This window comes from Mirounga angustirostris, unplaced genomic scaffold (assembly GCF_029215605.1).
Source record: "Mirounga angustirostris isolate CCGP_5_RB_7025 unplaced genomic scaffold, mMirAng1.0.hap1 SCAF_3, whole genome shotgun sequence".
Classification (NCBI taxonomy): domain Eukaryota; kingdom Metazoa; phylum Chordata; class Mammalia; order Carnivora; family Phocidae; genus Mirounga; species Mirounga angustirostris.
The window spans coordinates 66,153,862-66,181,588 of NW_026991711.1; the positions used below are offsets into that span (position 1 = coordinate 66,153,862).

A 27,727-nucleotide genomic window follows, 5' to 3' on the forward strand; every position below is an offset into this window, starting at 1 on the left:
GCTAGGAAAGTATGCCAAGATGATTAATAATAGGGAATCACTCAGAAATAAAGGAAAACAAATCTAAACACATTTTAACTTTAATACTTTTTAAAAAGCTTCCAGAAAGTTTTAAAGTCAAAGGCATAATTTTTGGCTTTACATCATTATAGGTGATACTCTTTCTTTTGGAAAAACAGTACTAACGAAGAATCCTATCAGTTTTATTCAGGAAAGTTATTTCTCCTAAATACTCTAGCCATATATTTCTATGTATTTGTAAAAGTACAATGCCAATGAGTAAATAGTTTAATTTAGATAACAGTGAGAAGTATAAATGAAAACCATAAGATAAATAATCAGAGATCAGAACGGTAAAGATATCTTTTAAGCCTCTGTCAGTGTTTTGGGCCTGAAATATGCTGGTAATCCAATGATCAAATATAATACTGTACATATTTATATTAAAAAAACAGTAAAAATGCCAATAAGTTATTACTTAGGTTTGCTTTAAAATTATTACCAACTTGAAATATTCATGTTAATTATAAAATTGATAAAATTATAAAATTTTGTTTTCTAATGTATGGCCCACAATTCCATGAGATAGTTAATATGTCATATTTTACATATGAAAAGTACTGAAGCTTGAAGAGGTTAGGAAATTTGTCAAAGCTAAACAGATCTGAAGCTTTGGAGATGAAATTTGAATTCAAGTCTGTCTGAGTCTAAAGCTCTAACATAATGCCATCCATATAATTAATTCTTAAAAATTAATTTTAATAATAAAGTTTAAACTAATTTCACAAGTTTGTTTACTTTTATTGTGTTCAAAGTTTACTAAATGATACACTGAAAATTAGAATTTTACCAAAATATATAAAACATTATAGTCAAAATAATTAAAAATATCCTGAAAAATATTATTCATTATTTCATATTTCAAGGGAAAGCAGAAAGTTAAAGGGAGAAACAGAGGCAAAGTGTACGCTTACTCAATTCTTTATCCAAACTTTTTTTTGGTAAGATTTATTTTATTTTATTTTATTTTATTTTTTAAAAGATTTTATTTATTTGACAGAGAGAGACACAGGGAGACAGGGAACACAAGCAGGGGGAGCGGGAGAGGGAGAAGCAGGCTCCCCATGAGCAGGGAGCCAGACGCGGGGCTTGATCCCAGGACCCCAGGATCATGACCTGAGCCGAAGGCAGATGCTTAACGACTGAGCCACCCAGGAGCCCCTAAGATTTATTTTATTTTAGAGAGAGAGGGTGTGTGCACCGAGGGGGTAGGAAGCTGAGGGAGAGGGAGACAAGAGACAAGGAGAGGTAGGGGAGTCGGACATGGGGCTAGATCCCAGAAGCCTGAGATCATGACCTGAGCCGAAATCAAGAATTAGACATTCAACTGACTGAGCCACCCTGGAGACCCTCTTTATCCAAACTTAGCAATTTCTGAAATGCTAGCAAATATGCCCAAGTAATAATTACTATTATCTTATTATCCAATAATAATTATTATTTGGGCCCACTCGGTAACATTTCAGAATTCTCTGAGATGAATCATTGGTACGTTGAACTCCTGTATTCATCCATCTTTTCATTCATTCACTTCCTTTCTTACTCAGTAATATTTATTTACAGACCACTTCTTATATGCTAGGCACTCTGACATATACCAAGAACTTCAACTTATGAAGAATACAGAGTTTTGACAGTAAAAGAAAAAAATATACATACAATATAGCAGGGACATAAACTAAGTAAGAAAGTTATAGAAGCACAAAGAAGGAAGACACTAAACTGTAAGTGGTAATACTTCAGCTCAGTTTTATTCACTGTAAGGCTTCATAGGATAGTCAAGTGAACAGCTGGAAATTCTGATCTGACAATATGGCATTTTAACAAAGGCCAGTTAAGTGTTTATTTTTTTTTAATTTTGTTTGTTTTTCTTGTGTTGTTGTTGTTTTTTCCTGGGATAATCATTAAGGTATTCTGGTACTCATCCAAGCTGGCAGGCTCCCATAAAAATGCTTGGACCTAACATACAGCACAGTTCCACATTAACAACAAATATGTCTTGGATGGTATGAGTGTTATCTGTTTACAGGCAGAGGCTGAACAGTGGACCCTCCCTAACAATATTTTCTAACCTCAGCATCTGAAGCCAAAAACACACTGAATTGAATTAATATACTAAGTTTTAGATATATGTTAGGTATTTTTTCGAATTTTATAAAGGTAAGAAGTTACCCCTTTCGGAAAATATGTAGCAAGGAGTGATATAATTATAAGAATAATAATAACTAACATCTGCACTTACTATGTTTTTAATCTTCACAACCTACTTAAGAGGCATGTACTACGTATTAATAATAATGTAAATGGTCAATGTTCAAAACAGATCAAAGAGCTACTTTAAAATATCTGGAGTGCAGACTGTTTCAAAATACGAAACAAACAATACTAGTGTTAATGATGGTAAAGGGATTTATAATAAATACCAAGAATAAAAACAAATAATGCTGTGGCTGAAGGAAGATGGAGGAGACTGCAATTTCGAAATGAAAATCATTTTATTTAAAGATTTTATTTATTTATTTGACAGAGAGAGAGACAACGAGAGAGGGAACATAAGCAGGGGGGAGTGCGAGAGGGAGAAGCAGGCTTCCCACAGACCTGGGAGCCGGATGCGGGTCTTGATCCCAGGACACTGGGATCATGACCCAAGCCGAAGGCAGACGCTTAACCAACTGAGCCACACAGGCGTCCCTGAGTTTGGAGCATACGTAAAGTTGTGAGAGACTATCATTTTATACATCACAAAAGTTGAAATTTAATGTAAAATAATCTGGGAGATGGTAAATAAAAAGTAGTTGGGATTAACCAGAGAAGAAAGTCTTGACTTTATTTTAAACTAAGTATCACAGACATGACGCTCCTCAAGGGAATAATTACAAGGTCCTCATCACTTAAGTGCCCTTGAACTATTAATATTTGAAACCAATACTCACCCAACTCTGATCATGACACCATCAAATTTACTGAAAGGTGAAACTCTAATTATCTACTTAATTATCATATACTTAATAAATGCTCTTAAAGAAGTTAATGAGGTATCTTGTTAGCTATTTCATATGTTTGTTAATTTACTGCTTAAAAGTGTATCTTAAAGTGTTCTAAAAAAACCACTCAGTTTACTCAGTTGGATAAATCAGTTTATACACTCTAAAAATGCCTAAATGATAGTTTATATTTGCTATATTTTATTGCTTAGCCCTTAAAAGTCTTTCTTCATCTAGAAGGCAGCCATACTTAATTTTTAAGCTTTATGTTAAGATTGAAAATGCATAAAAATCCTTTTAAGTAATACCCCATTCCCTGGCTCTGAACAGTATGTTCATCTGTAGAGTGCTTGACTGTATTTGGTAGCTATTTATGAATATTAATAGCTGACAGAAAAGAATTCCACTTAAAAGAAAACAGTTTCTGTCTTACCACTGTCCACAATCAAATTTTTAGGCATCATAACACTTTGAAAGGCTGTTAAAATAAAAGGAAGTATTTTTAGGGCTTAGTTGCCAAAACCTAAAGTAAAGTAGCTGATCATGTATGTAGTAATACATAGTACAACCTTCTCTTCATGGAAGATTTTTTCTCAACCTCATGCTAATGGTCAAAGATTTAATTAGTAAAGATATCTGATTCACCTTATTTTTCTGGGGTCTTGTATCATATTAGTAACTGGCCTTCTTTTTTGACAGGATTCAGAGCTTTTCATTTTCTTACTTTTCTGCCTGGGTTGCTACTGAAAATGCTTACGAGGGTTTTTTTTTTTTTTAATAGATCTGTTACATACATTTTCATAATAACCTGTATAAGAATATAAATGCTATGCTTTCCCCCCCACAGATGTGACATTATACAGCACACTTTTGGTGTTTAGAATTTATCATTATCATGCAAATTGGATTAATAGTAGCCAAAGTACAAAATCCTATTGGAGAAGAGGATTAGAGGTTTTACCACACCAAAATAAACTGACAAAAAGTTTTTTACATATGGAAATTGGGAGACAAATGTAACTTGCTTTAAGATCGTTTCATCTTTAAGATCATTTCATCCTATAGATCTATTATCTAAGCAATGAGTGTATTAATAGCATTTGCTTTTTTAAAGGATGTTGAAGCAAAGTTGATTTTCTTCCAGTTTGTGGACATTACCTCTGGAATGCGGTAGAGAACTGAGTGTTAGTTTCTTTCAGTTTCTTCCATTATCTTAGTGCTGCATGTTTGTTTGTTTTTTTTTTCCTTGAATGCCTCAATGGCCTCATTTTTTTTCCCTGAATGCCTCAATAGTTGCTTACAAAATGGGTGGGGTAAAAAATTCACATTTGAGAAATTATATAATTGCAAATATTTTTAAAAATTGAATATGTTAAAAATAATGATGTAATACAATGAAAACACAACAGAAAGCTGTATTAAAATGTCCTTGCAGAAACCAATTTTATTATTTTTTATAATCTTAAATATGCCAACAAATTTAAACTGCTTTAAAAATGTGGTAATATACATGTTATTTTTATCTATTTTCTTTTTCTCTTAATGATATGACTCCTAGATACTGCAAATATTATCTAAAAATAGAATACAAACTATAATATATAATTATTTTCTAGTATTGCTTGTTAGAAAAGGGGAGTGGTAAAATGCTCCTGTAACAGTTCTATGCGGGCCGTATTTATTCCATCAGATAGTTAATTCCTAAAGCTGAAACAATCATTACATTTTGATGTTCATCTGTTTTATTGAACTACCCACAGGGAGATTTATGGGAATGCTATCATGTCAGGGTCACAAGATTAAGTGAACAGTGATGACAGTAAACAAGCCATTTCTCTATATTCCAAAGGGTTTAACTCAGTTACTTAAAATGCCATAAACATAAATAGTCTTCTCTCTACAATGTATCCATGACAGATGACTTCAAAATACAGCACTCTAGGGCAATGGCACTTTCCAACTAAACAGGCAACCCTTATTACTGACAAAAGACAGTAAACTACTTGGGAACACAAGCAGCAAAAGACACTTCACAATCTAATGCATAAAACTTTAGTGTGCATATAATATAGAGCAATGTCACTGTAGTTTACTCATTTCATTTATAAAAACAAAAATATATATGATATGCAGTTATAAGAACAGGATCTTTCTAGAGAAAAATACTGTTTGAATTCAAATTATTAAACATTTTTATATGTCTTTCATGATTTTCAAGAAGTCAACGTGTTGAACATACTATTTTAGGGAATACAGTGATATTTAACTAAAAATGTCTAATCTAAAATACAAGCTTATAAAAACAATCACAGTAAGGAGTCCAGAGATTTTTCTTGACAGCCTAGTAAGGTACCATCTTCAATGATTCCAGCAAAAATACCATCTGCCAACACAGCAGATGTTACTGCTTGAGAAATATTTCCTACAGTTTCACAAATGAATATTTTAATTAGCAGCCCAATAAATGACTGAGGGATTGTGATCATCTCCCTTTAACTCCAGGCACTTGTTGCAAATGGCCAAAAATTTTAAACTTTATGCCATCTGTAAATCAAGGAGAAGTTTCATTTATGTGAAGATCCAAAACTTTTTTTGTTTTAAACCTAACGACTTCCATGCTAAGAAAGTAGTCTAATATTTGTGAGATTTTTTATTTTATAATCTACTTATTGATTTTCTTCATTTGTAAGTTTTATGCAACTCTAACTCTATGTATTAAGCATTTTACTAGGTGCCTTATTTCTGAGACTTATTAAAACAATTATTCTAATTTTTTTTAAAAAAGTCTATATATTTTAGGGAAAAAAAGCAACAGAAATAATTGCCTTGTAATCAATTGGGTCATAAAGGTTTCAGTGTGATCATTGTCATAGACAAATTATAGACATTTTTGGTCTTGACCTGTATAATCACTATTGATCTATATCACCTCATCCTTTCAAATCACTGCTCTTGCCTATATGATCTGCATTAGATTTCTATCAGGGAAAATGATCTGATAGGCTTTTTAAAGTTCTGCCATCCTGTAGTATATTTTCTACTCCTGTTCATTTGGACCTTTGTTTTAAGGGAAGGTGAACTTTGAGACTCCTTTGAGGCTCTTGCTGAATCTGGCAATACCACCTACTCCTTTCCCCACCTGGAGTCCTATACCAACGTCCTAGGCCATTCCTGTTATTCACTGAAGACTTAAAAGATGCTGACAATCTTCCTTTCCAACCCAAGTGCTGAAATTATCTTGGGTAATTCAACATAAGTGACGCATGCAAGATTCCATCTTTTTCAGTTTCTTGACCTCCTCATTACCATGATCTTCAACTTGACCCCACTTAACCACTTTCAGGACCATTCTGGATTTGTCAATCTTGCACTGCTGTTGTTCTGAAATCTTAAATTAAAACATCCTAAAACTGCCCATTCTTTCAGCTTAGCAACTCTTGTTTTCTTGACTCCATTATTATCTGCCTATCAATTCCCTTCTTTCTTTACTTTCCTTTCTGAACTACCTTACACTATACAATCTATCACTTCAACCATTTTCTTACTTGTATCTTAATATCTTTGCTCCCTTCCCTTGATGAACCTACCCAGCAAAACACAACCCTGGAAGAATCTACTGTTTTCAGTGCTTGGGAAGAAGAAAGCACATATCCCAAATGTATTGCTGACAGCACCTGTTGATGGACAATCTGTGTATGTGTGCTGTATGGGGAGAGGGAGGGCTGAAAGAAAGAAGTAAATCAAGGATGTCTCCTAGATGCCCTTTACTGGGTGAATAGGAGAGATGAAATTTGTACTGGAAAATATGTTTTGGCCATGCCTGAGAAAGTTAGCACATGTATAACTAGTGACCTAATATCATATGGAGCTCTAGTTCAATCTCGTGGTGGACCTTTATACTAGAATGTGCCACAGGCAAGGCAAACTCAATAATCATCTTCCCATCTATACCAGTTCCTTGAATGTTTTTCAGTTCTAAGAATGGCCCCACCATTCTCCCAGGGAATCATGAGAATAACGTGGGCAACATCCTTGGTTCTTTCCTATCTACTCAACCATCAAGTCATGATGACTCTTAGATTTATGTTTTCTATTAGACCAGTCAGAATTAGTAACCTCAATTAGAACACAGTGAGTGAATGTCAAAGGTTCAAATTCCCAAAGAAAAACAAAATATGTTCCATGATTACAGAACCCTTGAAGCAAACAGATGTCCCAGGATAGTTGTAGAAAGGTTTGGGCTAGGGAATCTAAATGGATGAGAAAAATAAGCAAAATCTCCACTTCACTCTATGCCCTCCGTAACAAGCAGGGTTTTGAATCTAGGAGACCTGAGACTACTCTTATCTTCTCAGGAGCCATAAGAGATATTCCTTTTAAAAAGCAATTCAACTATCCTTAGAGAGGTGATGGATCATAGAGGCTTGATGGGTAAAGAGACTCAAGTATCCAGAGTTTGAGTTTATTCCAAAACTAAGAAGATGATATATGAAGAGGGTCCTGAAAGGGGGGGGCATCTATTCCCAATGAAACAGCAGGAATATACATGGCTGTACCCGAGGTGCCACAGCTCCTTGCATTAATATAGAACCTAATGTCTCATTTTGTCCAGAAACAGACCCCCCCTTCAAGCATAAATTAAGCGTATCTCCAGAGCCCAGAGTGAAATGAAGATCCCAGGGCTTTATATTAATAAGATTACTAGAATCTCTGCATAATCCAGGAGTGTATATGTAGGGTCCTATTAATAACTGAGATTGAATTTTCCAACAGCCCCATGGAGGGAACTCAGAGCAAATTAGTTTGGAATTAAATAAATACCTGTGGTTGTAGTTCATACCCATTACAGATGGCAATAGAGAATGTTTAAAGATAAAGGAAACAGAAGTGAAGTCAGGAAGTGAAAGTTAATGGGATTGTTTCAGAATATTCCAAAGCCAGAATTTATTTCCAATTTTCACTCCACAGCACTACCTGCTCATTCTTTATGTCACTTTATTATTTTGACTTTAAATTCATGATACAGTGAGTATGAGAACTCCTGTTTTGAAGGTGTAGAATATCAGGTTGAAATCCAGTAAGTATGTCATTTTCCCATTTGAACCTGTTATATTCATTTATATAGCTCTTAGGAAGCTACGGGATAAGCATTCTATGAAACTTCATAGCCATTACACAAATGCGGGCTGTGATATCAATATATTTGATTTCTAAGCAGGTTTCTTTTTCCATCTTCTATCTCACATTGTCATGGAGATCACAATTAGGAGATTATTTGGTCTAACCCAGTAACTATCAATACACCTGGCAGCACAGCTTATAACCACTATTCACTGACTGTAGAGCACATTCCTAATTTAAATCTTGACACTTTACTTAAAAACTGTTGGAAAAAAGTTCCTTTTTCCTCCCTCTGAACATTTCATAATCTTTATTAGAGAATGAGTACATTTACCACATTTACTTAAGCATTTTAAAAACTACATAATTTAAAAAATACATATAGTGAAAATTAATTCATTTATAGCTATTAGTTATAGAAAAATCTAACTTATGTTCTATGATTATATGACCAATATACCTGTGTTGGCAGGAAACCTGAGTTGTAACTTATTTAACTTTAAAACAGTAACTTAATACTATTTGATTGTAATTCTCAATATTAAAAATGGAATACAGTTTGATAAATATTAGTATTCACAATTCAAGAGTCATCTATAAAGACTTCTTTGGGCCTTTGATTTTTTTAAAGTTTTTGAACATTTATTAATTTATATACAGTAAAATTCACTCTTTTTTGGTGTACAGTTCTATAAATCCTGACAAAAGCAGAGTCATGAAACCACTACTGCAATCAAGATACAGAATAGTTCAATCCTCCCCAAAAGCTCCCTTATGTTGTCCCTTTCTCATCAAACTTCCTTTCTACTCTTAACCCTTATAAGCCACTAATATGTTTTATTTGCCAAAGGTTTTGCTTTTTCCAAATGTCACATAAATGGAATTATGCAATTTGTGTTCTTTTGAGTCTGGCTTCTTTTATTTTGCAGAATACACCTGAGATTCATTCAGGTTGTTGCATGTATCAATAGTCGATTCCTTTATATTGCTGAGTACTATTATATGGATGTACTGTTTATCCATTCACCAGTTGAAGAACCTTTGGGCTACTTTCAGTTTTGGGGCATTTACTAATAGGGTTGCTATGAGCATTCGTTACAAGTTTTCTGTGTGAATATAAGTTTTTATTTCTCTTGGAGTAAATACTTGGGAATAGGATTGCTGTGTCATATGGTAAGTGCATGTTTGATTGTATAAGAAAACTGCCAAACTGCTTTCCAAAGAGGATGCACCATTTTGTATTTCCTCCAGCAATGTACATGAGTTCAGCTACTTCACCTCTTTGTCAGCTCTTGCATTGTAAGGTTTTTGTTTTAATTTTAGTCATTCTAGTAGATAAGTATTAGCATCTGATTGTTGTTTTAATTTGAACTTCCTTAATAGCTAAGGATAGTGAGTATCTTTTCATGTAGGTATTAGTCATCTGTACATTGTGCTGAAGTGCCCAAATATTTTGCTTGCTTTTTTATTGTAATGTTTGTTTTCTTATTGTTAAATTTGGAAAGTTATTTATACATACATATTATAGGTATATATATACATAAATATACACACACATACATTACATACATACATACATATACATACATACACACACATATACACACTTGTAAGTCCCTTGAATACCATTATACTTGGATAAATATATATTCTTATACTTGTATACATTTATATTTATAAGACCTTTGCAAGATTATGTGATTTGCAAATACTTTTTCCCAGTCTGTAGTTTTCCCAGTATGAGAGAATGTGGCATTCTCAACAGTCTCTTTCACACAAAAAAGTTTTTAATTTGATAAAGCCTGCCATGGATTGAATGTTTTTGTGTCCTCCCCCGCCCCCCTGCCCCCCAGTTTTATGTTGAAACCTAATCCCCAATGTGGTAGTATCTGGAGGTGAGGTCTCTGGAAAGTGATTGGGTAATGAAGGTGGGGCCCTCATGAATGGGATTAATGCCTTTATAAAAGGAACCCTAGGGAGATCCCTCAACTCTTTCATCTTGTGAGGACACAGCATGAAGGCACCCATCTATATGAACCAGGATGTGGGCTCACCTGACACTGAATCTGCCAGTGCTTTTATCTTAGACTTCTCAGCCTCCAGAATTGTTAGATACAAATTTCTGTTGTTTATAAGCCACCACATGGTGTTTTTGTTATAGTAGCCCAAGCAGACTAAGATAAAGTCCATTGTAGGATTTTTTTTTTCTTTTATCGATCAGGCTTTTAGTGCTGTATCTAATAACTTTGTCCAACACAAACAAGGTTGAAAAGATTTCTTCCTATGCTTTTTTCTAGAAATTTTAGAATTTACATTGTATATATAAGTCTATCATCCATTTTAAATTAAATTTTGCATAAGATGTGAGTCATAGTTCAGGGATCCAATTTTTGTATGTGAATGTTCGATTGTTCCGGCATTATTTGTTGGAAAGACTATCGTTTCTCCACTAACTTGCCTTTGCATCTTTGTGGGGAAAAAACATAACAAAACAATTCTTCCTTCATTCCCAATTTCCAAGTTCCACTATGTTTCTTCCTCCTTGTGCCTGAAGAACATCGCTTCAGCATTTCTTTGAGAACATGTCTAGTAGAGAGAAATTCTCTTAGATTTCCATCATTTGACAATGTTTTTATTTTGCTTGCGTTTCTGGATGGTATTTTTGTTGAATATAGAATTTTGGTTTGGCAACTGCTGGACTCCATGATTTCTGGTGAAAATGCTGTAATTATTTGAATTGCTTTTCCCTTATATGTAATGTACTGTATTTTCCTCTGGATTCTGTTTAGATTTTTTTTTCTTTATCTTTGGTTTTTAGGAGATTGATTATGATGTGTCTGGGTATAGTTTTTATTGAGCTTATCCTGAGCTTCTTGAATCTCTAACTCCACCAAATTTGTTAAGTTTTCAGCCATTTTTTCTTTAAATAACTGTTCTCTATGAATCTCTTTCTCCTCCTTCTGTAAGACTTCAATGTTATGAATTTTACACCTCTTAATATTGTCCCACAGGTGCCTGGAACCCTTTCCATTGTTTGTTTCTCTCTGTTCTTTTGTATAATTTTGATGATCTATCTTCAAGCTCATGCACTCTCTCCTCTGTCATCTTCATTCTACTATTAAGCTCATTAAATGATTATTTTTTAATTCTGATAAAATTTTTCATTTTCATTTGGTTCTTTTATATACTTTCTATTTCTCTTCTAAGATCTTCTTTCATTCCGTTCATTTAAAAGTGTTTACTTTGACTTCATGGAAGGTGGTTATATAACAGCTGCTTTGAATATTTGTCTCATACTTTTAATATCTGGGTTATCTTGGGCTTGGTATTTATTAATTCTCTTTCCTTGAGAAATGGTAAGATTTCCCAGGTTCTTTGCATATTAGGTAATTTTGGATTGTACCCTGGATATCTTAAATATTATTTTGTAGGACACTGGACCCTGTTAACTCCTGTTAAGAAAATATGTTTGTTTATTTTTGTTTGAGCAGTCAATCTACCCTGTTAGTTTCAGACTGCAAGTTCTATCTTGCCTTCTGCGGGCAGCAGTTCTATTGTTCATTTAGATCATATCTTGGATTTGTAAAACTTTAAAAATACCTTCTAAAGCCCCAGAATCTTGAGTCTTATTCCATTTACTAAGTGCTTTTTATTTCATTATTCCAATCAATAATTTTTACAATAAATGTAATAATTAATTTCATCCCTGGAATGACCATGGGCTTTAGGGTTACACAGATCTAGATTCAAATCCTGTCCCCATTATTTAGTTATATAACACTGGGCCAGCTACTCAAATTTTCTGAGACTCACATTTCTTATGTGCAAAATGGAAAAAGTAATACCTACTTTACAAAGTTATTAGAATGAAAATAAGAAAATAAGATATTAGATGTGAAGTATGCAGATGAATCTAAACAGAGATGCTGCCAATACAAAGCTGCACTCAATAAATATAAGCTTCTACCATACAAAATCTCAATAGTAATGCTTATATGAAAATGCAGACTAAAAATTGGGACCGTGTGTGTGTGTGTGTGTGTGTATGTGCATTTTTACTCAAGAGCCTATTAAAATCTTTTAAGTTTAATTTAGGTTGTTATGGCTTATGTAGTTTTTTTTTTCCAGTTTTACTGAGATATAACTGATATCCAGCATTATATAAGTTTAGGGTATACAGCATAATAATTTGACTTACGTATATTGTAAAATGATTACCGTAGTAAGTTTAGTCAACATCCATCATCTCATAGAGATATGAAAAAAGAGAAAAAAATGGTTTTGTTCTTTGTGATAAGAACGCTCAGTATCTAGTGTCTTAACTTTCATATATACCATATAGCAGTGTAAGCTATAATCATCATGTTGTACATTATATCCCTGGTACTTATTTATAACTGAAAGTTTGCATGTTTTGATCACCTTCTTCCAACTCCCCCTCCACCAACACCCTACAGCTGATAACCACAAGTCTGATCTCTTTTTCTATGACTTTTTTTCTTTCTTTCTTTTTGGTTCCACATGTGAGATCATACAATACATGTCTTTCTCTGTCTGACTTATTTCACTTAGCATAATGTGAGGTCCATCCATGTTTTTGCAAACAGGAGGATTTCCTTGTTCTTTTTCTTTATGGCTGAAACATTCCATTATATATATATATATATCTCACTACATACCTATATATATGACACACAACTTGATCCATTCATTGATTGATGGACACATAAGTTGTTTCCATGTTTTGGCTATTGTAAAGAATGCTGCGATGATCATGGGAGTGCAGATATCTTTTCAATATAGTGTTTTTGTTTCCCTCAAATATATTCCAGAATAGGAATTGCTGAATCATATGGTATTTCTATTTTTAATATTTTGAGGAACCTCCACACTATTTTCCATTAGTTGTACCATTTCCATTAGTTGTACAATTTCCATTGGCTGTACCAATTTACATTCTTACCAACAGTTGCTCAAGGGTTCCCTTTTCTCCACATTCTTGCCAGCATTTGTTCTCTCTTGTCTTCTTGATGATAGCCATTCTAACAGGTGTGAGGTGATAGCTCATTGTGATTTGCATTTCCCTAATGATTGGTAATGTTGAGCATCTCTTCATGTTGGCCATTCCTATATCATCTTAGGGAAAATTTCAATCTAGTCCTTTGCCCAGTTTTTAATTTAGCTATGTAGTTTAAGAAATTAAAAATATGGGCGCCTGGGTGGCTCAGATGGTTAAGCATCTGCCTTCGGCTCAGGTCATGATCCCAGAGTCCTGGGATCAAGTCCCGCATCGGGCTCCCTGCTTCGCGGGAAGTCTGCTTCTCCCTCTGCCTCTCTCTCGCTCTGTCTCTCATGAATAAATAAATAAAATCTTTAAGAAAAAAAAAGAAATTGAAAATATGACCCAAAAATATAAAATAAAGAAAAACTGTTTGTACATACTAAGTATTATTTAAAAACGTTAATTCTTGAATATGCATTTTTAAAGAGCTGTCAGATTCTAGTTCCTCCTCAGGACAAAATAAAGAACAATAATATTAATTCAAAAGTGGAGAGGCAGAGCAAGATGGCTGAGGAGTAGGAGACCTAGATTTTGTCTGGTCTCAGGAATTCAGCTGGATAGGGATCAAACCATTCTGAACACCTACAAACTCAACAGGAGATCGAAGAAAAGAATAGCAACAACTCTCTCAACAGAAAAGTGACCACTTTCTGGAAGGTAGGACGTGTGAAGTGAATCCGAGGTGATATTCGGGAGGATAGACGGTGGGGGAGGGGGCCTCCGTCGGCCGCTTCTGGCAAGGGATAGAGCCGCGGAGCACAAAATCAGAACTTTTAGAAGTCTGCTAGGCTGAGGGACGTCGCTCCAGTGGCTAAGCGGGGGTTGGAACCCTCGTGGGACAGTGTGGTCTCAGGACCCTTGGGGTCACAGAAAGACCGGGGGTGCCTGAGTGTGGCAGAGCTCCCAGGGATCAGAGCGGGGAAGCCGGCTGCAGAGACGGAGCCCAGGCACGGGCTCTCAGCTGGGGGTTGCCATAAACCATGATCCGCAGCACAGTTGGGCCACTGCACCTCCTGCAGGGACCCAACAAGCGGCAGATCCGGGAGACTCCCCTTCCTCCCCTGGGAGGAGTGGCACAGGAGCGCACCGCACAGATCTGCTGGGTTTGGAGACTCCACACGGGGTTGTGTGCCAGAGATAGAAATGCTCGGTCACAGGTCGGGTGAGTGCGGAGTGCGGCCAGAGACCAGGGAGACGGGAGTGACTGACTGCTTTTCTCTGGGGGCTCACTGAGAAGTGGGGACCGAGTTCTCGGCTCCTCCGGGACGGAGATTGGGAGGCCCCATTTTCACTCTCGTCCTCCAAAGCTGTACAGAAAGCTTGCAGGGAACACAGGCTCCTGAGAGCAAACACGAACAGATTATTTAGCCCAGACCCGGCAAGAGCAGGGCAATTCCGCCTCCCCACAAAGACATTTGGGAACCATAGCAACAGGCTCCTCCCTCAGAAGATCAGCAAGAACAGCCAGCCAAGACCAAGTTTACCGATCAATGAGAACTGCAGAACTCCAGTGCTAGGGGAATACACATAGAATCCATGGCTTTTTTACCATGATTCTGTAGTCTTTCAAAGTTAATTTTATTTTAACTTTTTTTTTTTTGAATTTTTCTTTTTCCCTTTTTCAACCAACATCTTATCAATCCCTTTTTTAAAAAACATTTTTTATTTATCATTTTTAGAGTCATATTCTATCCCTTCATTGTAGTTACGCTTATTTTTGGCATATATATATATAAGTTGTTCTCTCTTTAAAATTTTGAGATACAGTTTCTTCTAACAGATCAAAATATACCCTAAATCTCTAGTGTATGGCTTTGTTCTATTCTCCTGCCTGATCACATTCTCTCCCTTTTTTTTCTTTTTTTTAAATCCTCTTCTTTCTTTTTTCAAACAACTTCTTATCAATTCCTTTTATAAAATTTTTTATAATTTTCATCTTTATAGTCATATTCCATCCCTTCATCATATCAACCCTTATTTGTGTACATATATAAGTTTTTCTTTCTTTAAAATTTTGGGAGGCACTTCTTCTAACAGACCAAAATACACCCCAAATCTAGTGTGTGGCACTGATCTATGCACCAGCCTGATTATATTTGATCATATTCTGTTTTTTTTTGTTTTGTTTTGTTCTGTTTTTGTTTGTTTTTATCTTTTTCTTTCTCTCTCTTTTTTGTCTTTTTTCTTTCTTTCCCTTTCTTTTCCCCCTGCTTCAGGTCTTTTCTGATTTGTTTAGAGTGTATTTTCTGGGGATGTTGTTACCCTGTTAGCATTTTGTTCTCTCATTCATCTCTTCTCCTCTGGACAAAATGACAAGACGGAAAAATCACCTCAACAAAAAGAACAAGAGGTAGTACCGACTGCCAGGGGACCTACTCAATATGGACATTAGCACGATGTCGGATCTGGAGTTCAGAATCATGACTTTAAAGATACCAGCTGGGCTTGAAAAAAGCATGGAAGTTATTAGAGAAACCCTCTCTGGAGAAATAAAACAACTAAAATCTAACCAAGTTGAAATCAAAAAGGCTATCAATGAGGTGCAATCAAAAATGGGGGCGCTAACTGCTAGGATAAATGAGGCAGAAGAGAGAATCAGTGATATAGAAGACCAAATGATGGAAAATAAAGAAGCTGAGAAAAAGAGAAATAAACAACTACTGGATCACGAGGGCAGAATTCGAGAGATAAGCGATACCATAAGACGAAACAACATTAGAATAATTGGGATCCCAGAAGAGGAAGAAAGAGAGAGAGGGACAGAAGGTATATTGGAGCAAATTATAACAGAGAACTTCCCTAATTTGGGGAAGGAAACAGGCATCAAAATCCAGGAGGCACAGAAAACCCCTCTCAAAATCAATAAAAATAGGCCAACACCCCAACATCTAACAGTAAAACTTACTAGTCTCAGAGACAAAGAGAAAATCCTGAAAGCAGCTCAGGAGAAGAGATATGTAACCTACAATGGTAGAAACATTAGATTGGCAACAGACCTATCCACAGAGACCTGGCAGGCCAGAAAGGACTGGAAGGATATATTCAGAGCACTAAATGAGAAAAATATGCAGCCAAGAATACTATATCCAGCTAGGCTGTCACTGAAAATAGGAGAGATAAAAAGCTTCCAGGACAAACAAAAACTAAAGGAATTTGCAAACACAAAACCAGCCCTATAAGAAATATTGAAAGGGGTCCTCTAAGCAAAGAGAGAGCCTAAAAGCAACATAGAGCAGAAAGGAACACAGACAATATACAGTAACAGTCACCTTACAAGCAATACAATGGCACTAAATTCCTATCTTTCAATAGTTACCCTGAATGTAAATGGGCTAATTGCCCAATCAAAAGACACAGGCTATCAGATTGGATTAAAAAACAAGACCCATCGATATGCTGTCTGCAAGAGACTCATTTTAGACCCAAAGACACCCCCAGATTGAAAGTGAGGGGGTGGAAAACAATTTACCATGCTAATGGACACCAAAAGAAAGCTGGAGTGGCAATCCTTATATCAGACAAATTAGATTTTAAACCAAAGACTGTAATAAGAGATGAGGAAGGACACTATATCCTACTTAAAGGGTCTATCCAACAAGAAGATCTAACAATTGTAAATATCTATGCCCCTAACATGGGAGCAGCCAATTACATAAAGCAATTAATAACAAAAGCAAAGAAACACATCAACAACAATACAATAATAGTGGGGGACTATAACACCCCCCTCACTGAAATGGACAGATCATCTAAGCAAAAGATCAACAAGGAAATAAAGACTTTAAATGACACACTGGATCAAATGGACTTCACAGACATATTCAGAACATTCCATCACAAAGTAACAGAATACACATTCTTCTCTAGTGCCCATGGAACATTCTCCAGAATTGATCACATCCTAGGTCATAAATCAGGTCTCAACTGGTACCAAAAGATTGGGATCATTCCCTGTATATTTTCGGACCACAGTGCTTTGAAACTAGAACTCAATCACAAGAGAAAAGTCGAAAAGAACTCAAATACATGGAGGCTAAAGAGCATCCTACTAAAGAATGAATGGGTCAACCAGGAAATTAAAGAAGAATTAAAAAATTTCATGGAAACAACTGAAAATGAAAACACAACTATTCAAAATCTTTGGGATGCAGCAAAAGCAGTCCTCAGAGGAAAGTATATAGCAATACAAGGCTTTCTCAAGAAACAAGAAAGGTCTCAAATACACAACCTAACCCTACACCTAAAGGAGCTAGAGAAAGAACAGCAAATAAAGCCTAAACCCAGCAGGAGAAGAGAAATAATAAAGATCAGAGCAGAAAAAAAAAAAAAGATCAGAGCAGAAATCATTGAAATAGAAACCAAAGGAACAGCAGAACAGATCAACGAAACTAGGAACTGGTTCTTTGAAAGAATTAACAAGATTGATAAACCCCTGGCCAGACTTATCAAAAAGAAAAGAGAAAGGACCCAAATCAACAAAATCATGAATGAAAGAGGAGAGATCACAACCAACACCAAAGAAATACAAACAATTATAAGAACATATTATGAGCAACTCTATGCCAGCAAATTAGATAATCTGGAAGAAATGGATGTATTCCTAGAGATGTATCAACTACCAAAACTGAACCAGGAAGAAACAGAAAACCTGAACAGACCTATAACCACTAAGGAAATTGAAGGAGTCATCAAAAATCTCCCAACAAACAAAAGCCCAGGGCCAGATGGTTTCCCAGGGGAATTCTACCAAACGTTTCAAGAAGAATTAATACCTATTCTTCTAAAACTGTTCCAAAAATAGAAACGAAAGGAAAACTTCCAAACTCGTTTTACAAGGCCACCATTACCTTGATCCAAAAACCAAAGACCCCATCAAAAAGGAGAATTACAGACCAGTATCCTTGATGAACATGGATGCAAAAATTCTCACCAAAATACTAGCCAATAGGATCCAACAGTACATTAAAAGGATTATTCAACACAATCAAGTGGGATTTATCCCTGGGCTGCAAGGTTGTTTCAACATCCGCAAATCAATCAACGTGATACAATACATTAACAAAAGAAAGAACAAGAATCATATGATCCTCTCAATAGATGCAGAAAAAGCATTTGACAAATAAAGCATCCTTTCTTGATCAAAACTCTTCAGAGTATAAGGATAGAGGGTACATACCTCAATATCATAAAAGCCATCTATGAAAAACCTACAGCGAATATCATTCTCAATGGGGAAAAACTGAGAGCTTTCCCTCTAAGGTCAGGAATGTGGCAGGGATGTCCACCATCACCACTGCTATTCAACATAGTATTAGAAGTCCTAGCCACAGCAATCAGACAACAAAAAGAAATAAAAGGCATCCAAATTGGCAAAGAAGAAGTCAAACTCTCACTCTTTGCAGATGATATGGTACTTTATGTGGAAAACCCCAAAGACTCCACCCCAAAACTGCTAGAACTCATACAGGAATTCAGTGAAGTGGCAGGATATAAAATCAATGCACAGAAATCAGTGGCATTCCTATACACCAACAACAAGACAGAAGAAAGAGAAATTAAGGAGTCGATCCCATTTACAACTGCACCCAAAACCATAAGATTCCTAGGAATAAATCTAACCAAAGAGGCAAAGGATCTGTACTCAGAAAACTATAAAATACTCATGAAACAAAATGAGGAGGAGACAAAGAAATGGAAAAACGTTCCATGCTCATGGGTTGGAAGAACAAATATTGTGAAGATGTCCATGCTACCTAGAGCAATCTACACATTCAATGCAATCCCCATCAAAATACCATCCACCTTTTTTCAAAGAAATGGAACAAATAATCCTAAAATTTGTATGGAACCAGAAAAGGCCCCGAATAGCCAGAGGAATGTCGAAAAAGAAAAGCAAAGCTGGCGGCATCACAATTCTGAACTTCCAGCTCTATTACAAAGCTGTCATCATCAAGACAGTGTGGTACTGGCACAAAAACAGATACATAGATCGATGGAACAGAATAGAGAGCCCAGAAATGGACCCTCAACTCTATGGTCAACTAATCTTTGACAAAGCAGGAAAGAATGTCCAATGGAAAAAAGACAGTCTCTTCAACAAACTGTGTTGGGAAAATTGGACAGCCACATGCAGAAGAATGAAACTGGACCATTTCTTTACACCACACACAAAAATAGACTCCAAATTGTTGAAAGACCTAAATGTGAGACAGGAGTCCATCAAAATCCTAAAGGAGAACACAGGCAGCAACCTCTTCGACCTCAGCCACAGCAACTTCTTCCTAGAAACATCACCAAAGGCAAGGGAAGCAAGGACAAAAATGAACTATTGGGACTTCATCAAGATAAAAAGCTTTTGCACAGCAAAAGAAACAGTCAACAAAACCAAAAGACAACCGACAGAATGGGAGAAGATATTTGCAAATGACATATCAGATAAAGGGCTAGTATCCAAAATCTATAAAGAACTTATCAAACTCAACACCCAAAGAACAAAGAATCCAATCAAGAAATGGGCAGAACACATGAACAGACATTTTTCCAAAGAAGATATCCAAATGGCCAACGGACATGTGAAAAAGTGCTCAACATCGCTCAGCATTAGGGAAATCCAAATCAAAACCTCAATGAGATACCACCTCACACCAGTCAGAATGGCTAAAATTAACAAGTCAGGAAATGACAGATGTTGGTGGGGATGCAGAGAAAGGGGAACCCTGTTCCTACAGTGTTGGTGGGAATGCAAGCTGGTGCAACCCCTCTGGAAAACAGTATGGAGGTTCCTCAATAAGTTAAAAACAGAGCTACCATATGATCCAGCAATTGCACTACTGGGTATTTACCCCAAAGATACAAACGTAGGGATCCGAAGGGGTATGTGCACCCTGATGTTTACAGCAGCAATGTCCACAATAGCCAAAATGTGGAAAGAGCCAAGATGTCCATCGACAGATGAATGGGGATAAAGAAGATGTCATACACAATGGAATATTATGCAGCCATCAAAAGGAATGAGATCTTGCCATTTGCAACGACGTGGATGGAACTGGAGGGTGTTATGCTGAGTGAAATAAGTCAATCAGAGAAAGACATGTATCATATGACCTCACTGAGATGAGGAATTCTTAATCTCAGGAAACAAACTGAGGGTTGCTAGAGTGCTGGGGGGTGGGAGGGATGGGGTGGCTGGGTGATAGACATTGGGGAGGGTATGTACTATGGTGAGTGCTGTGAATTGTGCAAGACTGTTGAATCACAGATCTGTACCTCTGAAACAAATAATGCAATACATGTTAAGAAAAAAAAAAAAAGAAGAAGATAGTAGGAGGGGAAGAATGAAGGGGGGGAAATCGGAGGGGGAGACGAACCATGAGAGAGGATGGACTCTGAAAAACAAACTGAGGGTTCTAGAGGGGAGGGGCGTGGGAGGATGGGTTAGCCTGGTGATGGGTATTAAAGAGGGTACGTTCTGCATGGGGTACTGGGTGTTACACAGAAACAATAAATCATGAAACAGTACATCAAAAACTAATGATGTAATGTATGGTGATTACCATAACAATAAAAAAGTTAAAAAAATATTAATTCAAAAGCTAAAATATGTTAAAGCCAGCATGAAGAAAGAAGTAAAAGGAGTTTTATGTTAAAATTCAATATTTTCTTGGGTAAAACAGCATGTATAACTATAGGAATGAAATTCCTTCAGATTTAACATATATTTAATAACAGGATGTAATTGTAAGTACCATTTAATCCCTCCACTTAGGAAGCTACAAATCTACTGGAAGAGACGTGTATCCACACAACTATAAAATATTAAGTGGTGTATCATAGATAATTGCAATACAGATAATAACAAGATAGGAGGAGGTAGGGTTAAGAAAAATAGGGAAAGCCAGGGAATGTCATAGGGTGACATTTGAACTCAGCTATAAATGGAGTGACCATACTTCCCTATTACTCCCAGTATGTCTTTTTAAAGCAGCCAGACTGATCTTTTAAAACATAAATCAGATCGTGCTACTCTTCTGCTCAAAACCTTTCACTGCTTTTTATGCCACTTAGGATAAAGTCACAAATCCTTAACATGATCTACAAGACTTTAAATCATTTGGCTTATATGTTACTCTCCAGCCTTATCTCAAGCCATTATCCCCATCGCTCACTAAGCTCTAGACATACTAGCCTCTTTTCCATTCATTTTATTATATCTAAGTTCTGAGTCTTTGTAATATTTCTCTCTTGAATGTTCTACACACCATCCGCTGTGATGATTCCCTGCTCATTCTTTAGCTCAAACAGAACTTCTTCAAAGAAATCTTCCCTGACTCCCTAGTCTAACATGAATGTTATACCCTCTCTTTCAGAGTATCCTGTAGTTTTCTTTCCTAGTAATTGCCAGAGTTTGTATTTACATCTTTTATTTCTATAATCACTTGTTTTGTTTAGTATTAGTCACTTCTATTTGACTATTATGAACTAAGTGAGGGCAGGGAGTAAGTCTACTTTACCATGATACTAACAAGAGTTATCTGTTCATTAAATTAATAAAATCAATAAATTATAGCTATATATTACAAGTTAGAGGGTTCTGGGAATGCTCTTTTCATGGTTTATGGCTGATGGGAAATTACTTTAAAAAGGCTCTTTGGAAGAAGAAGAATAAAGTGGGAGGACTGAAGCTACTTGACTCAAAACTACCATAAAGCCACATTAACCAAGACAGTATGGTATTGCTGAAAGAACAGACAAATAGGTCAATGGAACAGAGAACCCAGAAATAGACTACAGACTTTACATCCTTCAAAAGAATTAGCTAAAACTGGATCACAGACCTAAATGTAAAATGCAAAACCATAAAACTCCTAGAAGAGAAAATCTAAATGACTTTGGGTACAGTGGTGCCCTTTTAGACACAACACCGAAGATATTATCCATGAAATAAACAACAAAAGCCGGACTTCATTAACATTAATAACTTCTGCACTACAAAAGACACTATCAAGAGAATGAAAAGACAAGCCACAGATGGGGAGAAAATATTTGCAAAAGACACATCTGATAAGGGACAGTTATGCAAAATACAGGAAGAACTCTTAAAACTCAATAATATAAAAGCAAATAACCTGGTTAAAAAATAGGTCAAAGACTTAACAGGCACCTCACCAAAGAAGATGTACATATGGAAAATAAGCACATGAAATGGTGTTCCACATCATAAGTCATCAGGAATATGCAAATCAAAACAATGAGATACCACTACTTTACCTATTAGAACGGCTAAAATCTGGAACACTGACAATACCCAATGCTGGCAAGGAGGTAGAACAACAGAATTTCTCATACATTGGTAGTGAGAATGCAAAATGTTATAGCCACTTGCAAGACACTCTGGTGGTTTCTACAGAACTAAACATACTCTTACCATACCGTTCATCAATCATGCTTTTTAGTATTTACCCAAAGGAGCTAAAAACCAGTGTCCACAAAAAAACCTGCCCATGGATGTTTCTAGCAGCTTTATTCATAACTGCCCAAACTTGGAAGCAACCAAGATACTCCAATAAGATATTATAATGATGGACACATGTCACCATCTATTTGTCCCAACCCATAGAATGTACAACACCAAGAGTGAGCCCTCAGGTGGACTACAGACCTTGGGTGATTATGTTATGCTGTGTCAAGGTAGGTTCAGTCTTGGTTAAAAAAATGTACCATTTGGGTGAATGACCTTGATTATGGGAGAGGGTATACATGTGTGTTGGGAGAAGATATAAGGGAAATCTCTGTTGTAAGTCTAAAACTGCTCTAAAAAAAATAAGGTCTTTTTAAAAAGGCTCTTTTCAAAGAGCTGACAAAAAAGAAAAGAGACTAACAAATATGAGAAGTCTACTCTGTGTTAGACACTGTTAATCATTTTGTATATAATACTTCATTTTACCATTTAAATAACCCAATGAAATAGGAATTATTCATCTCACTTTCCAGATGAACCTGAGCTTTGGTTTTATGCAGGGATGAGTATTTTTTGTCATTTAATAAAATGATTTCATTTAAAATATAAAATTGTCCCAGACAATAGACTAATTTATTTTTCCATTCCATCACCAGTATCTCTGTAAAAAAGGGTATACATCAAGTATTCATTTATTAATTTATTCAGTGGATATTTATTTAGCAACATGCATCAGGCATTATTCTAGGTGCAAGGTATACTACTGTAGACAAAAGAGAGAAAAATCCCTTCCATTATGGAGCTTGTGTTCTGGTGGGAGACAAAATAATACAACTGATACATAAGTAAAGTATATAATATGTAAGATAGTAATAAATGTTGGAAAAGGAAAAATAAAGCAGAGAAATACAATATAAAATACTTGGGGGGGAAGTAGCTACAGATGACTTTAATTTAATTTAATTCAAAATCTTTAATTTTGAATTAAAACTGGAAGAAAGTGGGAGAGGTACCTGCATAGATTGTTTGGGAGAAAGCATTCCAAGTAGAATAAGCATGTCCTGAAAGCCTGAAAAACAGCAAAAAGCCACAGTGACTGGAATAAAATGAGCCAGGGGAGAGTAGCAGGACAGGAGGTCAAAGAGTTAACAAAGATCATACCCTTCTCATCCCATGGCTCACTCCACTGCAGCCATACTGGTCTCTGCCTGCTCTTGGATAGGCCAAGCCCCTCCTTCTTTTGCAGGCTGTTTCCTCTGCTTGACATGCTCAGACAGTTCTTTACCCAAGTGGTTCTTTATCAGAATGGACTTCTCTGACCACTCTATCAAAAATAGCACACTCCGTCCTTGCTGGTCATTGTAAGGATTTTAACTTTCAGTGGGACAAGTTTCACAGGAAACTTCTGGAGCAACACCGTCCAATGGAACTTTGTGCAATAATGGAAGTGTTCTGTGCTGTCTAATATGCTAGCCACCATCCACATGTGGATACTGAGTACCTGAAAGGTGACACTACATTTTTAATTAAATTTAATTTTATTAAATTTCAATAGCTACATGTGACTAGTGGTTACCATCTTGCACAGCACGGCTCTCGGGGTTTCTGAGCAGAGGAGCAAAAGGATCCACATTTTAATAAACGTCACCCAGGCTGTCGTGTTGAGAATGGCCTTTAAGAGAATCAAGGCAGAAGCAGGAAGACTATAGAAAATGCTGCCGGGACAAGTCAAGTGAGAAATGATGGCAATATTTTGGATCAAGGGGATAGCAAAGGTAATGTGCTGGATATATTTTGTAGCAGAGTCAGTAAGATGTGCTGCAGGGCTCAATGTGTGATGTATTAGGAGCAGTTAGGATAAAAGCAACATTTATGGCCTGGGCAACTTTAAGAATGGAATTGCCCTCGGCTGAGAGGGATATTGTTTGGGAGAAAGTCTTAGGAGCTGTTTTGTCACCTGAAGTATGATATCTAAGTAGAAGACGCCAAGTAGGTAGAGGGATATACAAGTCTGGAGGTAAGCGAAAGATCTGGACTAGGGATAATAAATTGGGGAGTTATCAACATAGTCGTTGTATTTTTAAGCCATGAGATTAGTAAAAATTACCTAGAGAGCGAGTAAGACAAAAAAGAGAAGCAGTCTAATGACTGAGCTTATTAATTAGTCAAATACTAAGTAAGACTATAGAGAACAAAACCTATTCTTAAGATTTATTAGAGTTCAGTGACCTATTTAGGAAAGGATGGTAACAGAAATTTGTGTGTTTTTAGTTAGTCAGCACTGGGAATTAATGTGCAGAAAAGAAGAGAAGCTACCTTTATGTCTAAGGGGTCCTGCTGCCAGTCTTTCTGTCAATCTCTAATGAAACCCAGTAAAGGATCAGCTGAGCAGAGGATACACTTGACACATGACTGCTGTTATGGAGGTGACTTAACTGTATTCTAATTACATGATGAAGTAATTAAGACCTCAAACTCACGTACATCTTTATACACCGAAGGCAATATTCTGAGTCATATCAGCTGAATTATTAGCAATATTATGTTACAGTCCTGATTGTATATAACTAAGTAAATAAATCCAATTCAGAGGATACAAAAAGAGAGACAAGGTCTTTAGGTGGGCAAAATGCTCATGTTATTGCTACCATGTATGATGTTAAACCTTACGCGTCAAGTTGACTAGGCTATGGTGCTCAGTTGTTTAGTCAAATAATAGTCTGGATGTTGCCGCACAGGTATTTCCTAGATGTGATTAACATCAACAATCACTGGACTTTAAATAAAAGATAAAATGTGGGTGGACCTCATCCAATTAGCTGAAAGACTTAAAAAAACAAAACAAAATAAACCTTGAGGTTAATCGGAGAAGGACTCCTGTGTCAGGACTATAGCAAAAATCATGCCTTAGTTTCCAGCCTGCCACTCTATCCTACAGATTTCAGACTTACCAGCCCTCATAATCACGTGAGCCAATTCCTTAAAATAAATCTCCATCTATATCTATATTAATACCTATACCTATACGTCTATCTATGTCTCACATATATCCCATTGGTTGTGTTTTTCTGTTTTTTTCTGGAGAACCCTGACTGAAACACTGTCTCTCCTTGTACAAGCTGTGTGATACTATGTAAATTTTTATTTAATCTCTGAAAGCTCCAGTTTCCTCAATATAATATGGAACACATTTGAGTACCAACCTAAATAGAGATGTTCTGAAGGTTAAATGAAATAATTCATGTAAAGTTCTTAGTATGATGCCTGGCAAACAATAAATCTTCTTAAATAAAAGCTAGATGTCACAGTATTAGTATTATTATAAGAAACAAATATTGAGTGTTGATTATTTTTAAAGTCATTAAGTTATAATTTTACCTTAAATACAAAAATTATAGATTTACCAAGTCTATCTCACATCTGAAATACCAGGAGAGATGGTCAAACAGTATCGTGGTCATATTCTAGATGTTCTTCCCTAACTAATAGGATTACTTCTATCAGAATTCTTCTTAGTAGTGTTCTGCTCACAATTATCTAACCCCTACACTCTGCCAGAGACTTAAAAACATTTAATAGGATCAAATAAAATAGAGATCTAAAAATGAACCTTAGCAATTGAAATATAGTGACTGCCTCACTATTATTTTTCTAGTAAACTTCATTGTGTAGAGGAAAAAAAACAAAACAATTTTAGGTCCACAAAACTTTAGGAAGGAGAACATCCGTAATTCATAAACAACCGATTTTGGTTTTACTTCTACTATGATATCATAAATGCCCTAATCTGCAATGAAAATCTTTCATAAGAAAGACTGAATAAAAAAATATGGAAGAAGAGTTTTAAAAAGAATGTGTTACCTCTCCATAGTAAATGCTTATATTATTACCTGTTTATAAGAAAAATTAAGAGTGATATAAATTTAATAAGTAGGTACACTCTTGAAAGATAAAAAAAAGAGCCAATTCTTAAAATTCACATACATCATATAAGAGATAGGAGTCTAAAATACTTGCCTAATTTTTTTTTTGTGTTACATATTACTATTAAATTAGAAATGACTTCCATTGGAGTTTCTGTTAGAAGTTTAGATTTTCTTCTAAAGGATTCTAAAGAAGAATTACTAAAGGTATCAGGGAAAAATTCAAGTAATTTTTATGCTTTAAATCATATTTTCCACATAATTTTAAAGTTTATAATCTTTAACTTCTAACTATTATAAATAACCTGTGACTTATTATTTACTTGTAAATTTGTGAAACTCACCTATGAGAAACTGCTCCCCAAGCGCCATGCTTATTTGTGAGAATGTTAAGGATCTTCTGTTTCAGTTGGTTTGCTGTAACGTGATCTCGATGTTTCGCAGCACTTATGAGATGATCACACATCTTTTCTTCCTCTCTTCTATCAGCAGCATACTGGGCACACTGTGACTACAAAAAATATACAAACAATGCATAATATTTAACAATGTATAACTTTTGCTGTGTCAAAGTAAGGAATGATATCTGACTTTAAGTTAAAGGGTAGTAACAATTCAATTTTAAAAACTCAGATAATACAATCTTGTGAAAATTTAATTAAATTTTTTTTTAAATAAAAAAAAGAATATAGTCACTACACTCACTTTTCAAACTTGCAAAAATGTGTTCTATGTGCTTATACATAAAAGTATATGGAAGGTAATTTGGATGATGTTATATAAAGTAATTAATGATGTTTAAGGCTCCTAAAATTCCGAGAGTCTGATTTTAATATATTCCAAAAGTAATCATTTTAGAATGGTTTAGTAAAAATGTGAATCTAATTATTTTAACTAATATGGTATATGCCACACTTAAAATGAGAATTACATTCTTGATAATTATATAGAGATCCGAAACTTGCCATTTAATTTATAGTTTTCCATTTCATGAATGGCAATGTGGTGTACAAGGAAAAGCAATGATTTAGGAATTTAGTCTTGTTTTTTATCCCACACTTTATGAAAATTCTTTTATTTCCCCATCATACTCAGGTTCATATTTTTAAAATGAGAAGCT

General features: G+C 35.6%; 1 protein-coding gene across 9 annotated transcripts in view; it reads right to left on the reverse strand.

Annotated features, from left to right (window-relative positions):
• Positions 1–27,727, reverse strand: part of NBEA (neurobeachin) — a 680,995-nt gene that overhangs the window by 274,612 nt on the left and 378,656 nt on the right. For all 9 annotated transcript variants that reach the window (XM_064586204.1, XM_054506303.2, XM_064586203.1 and 6 more), the window contains one exon: positions 26,952–27,118. In XM_064586204.1, coding sequence (XP_064442274.1) covers positions 26,952–27,118 — 167 coding nt within the window. The remainder of the gene's footprint in view (positions 1–26,951; positions 27,119–27,727) is intronic.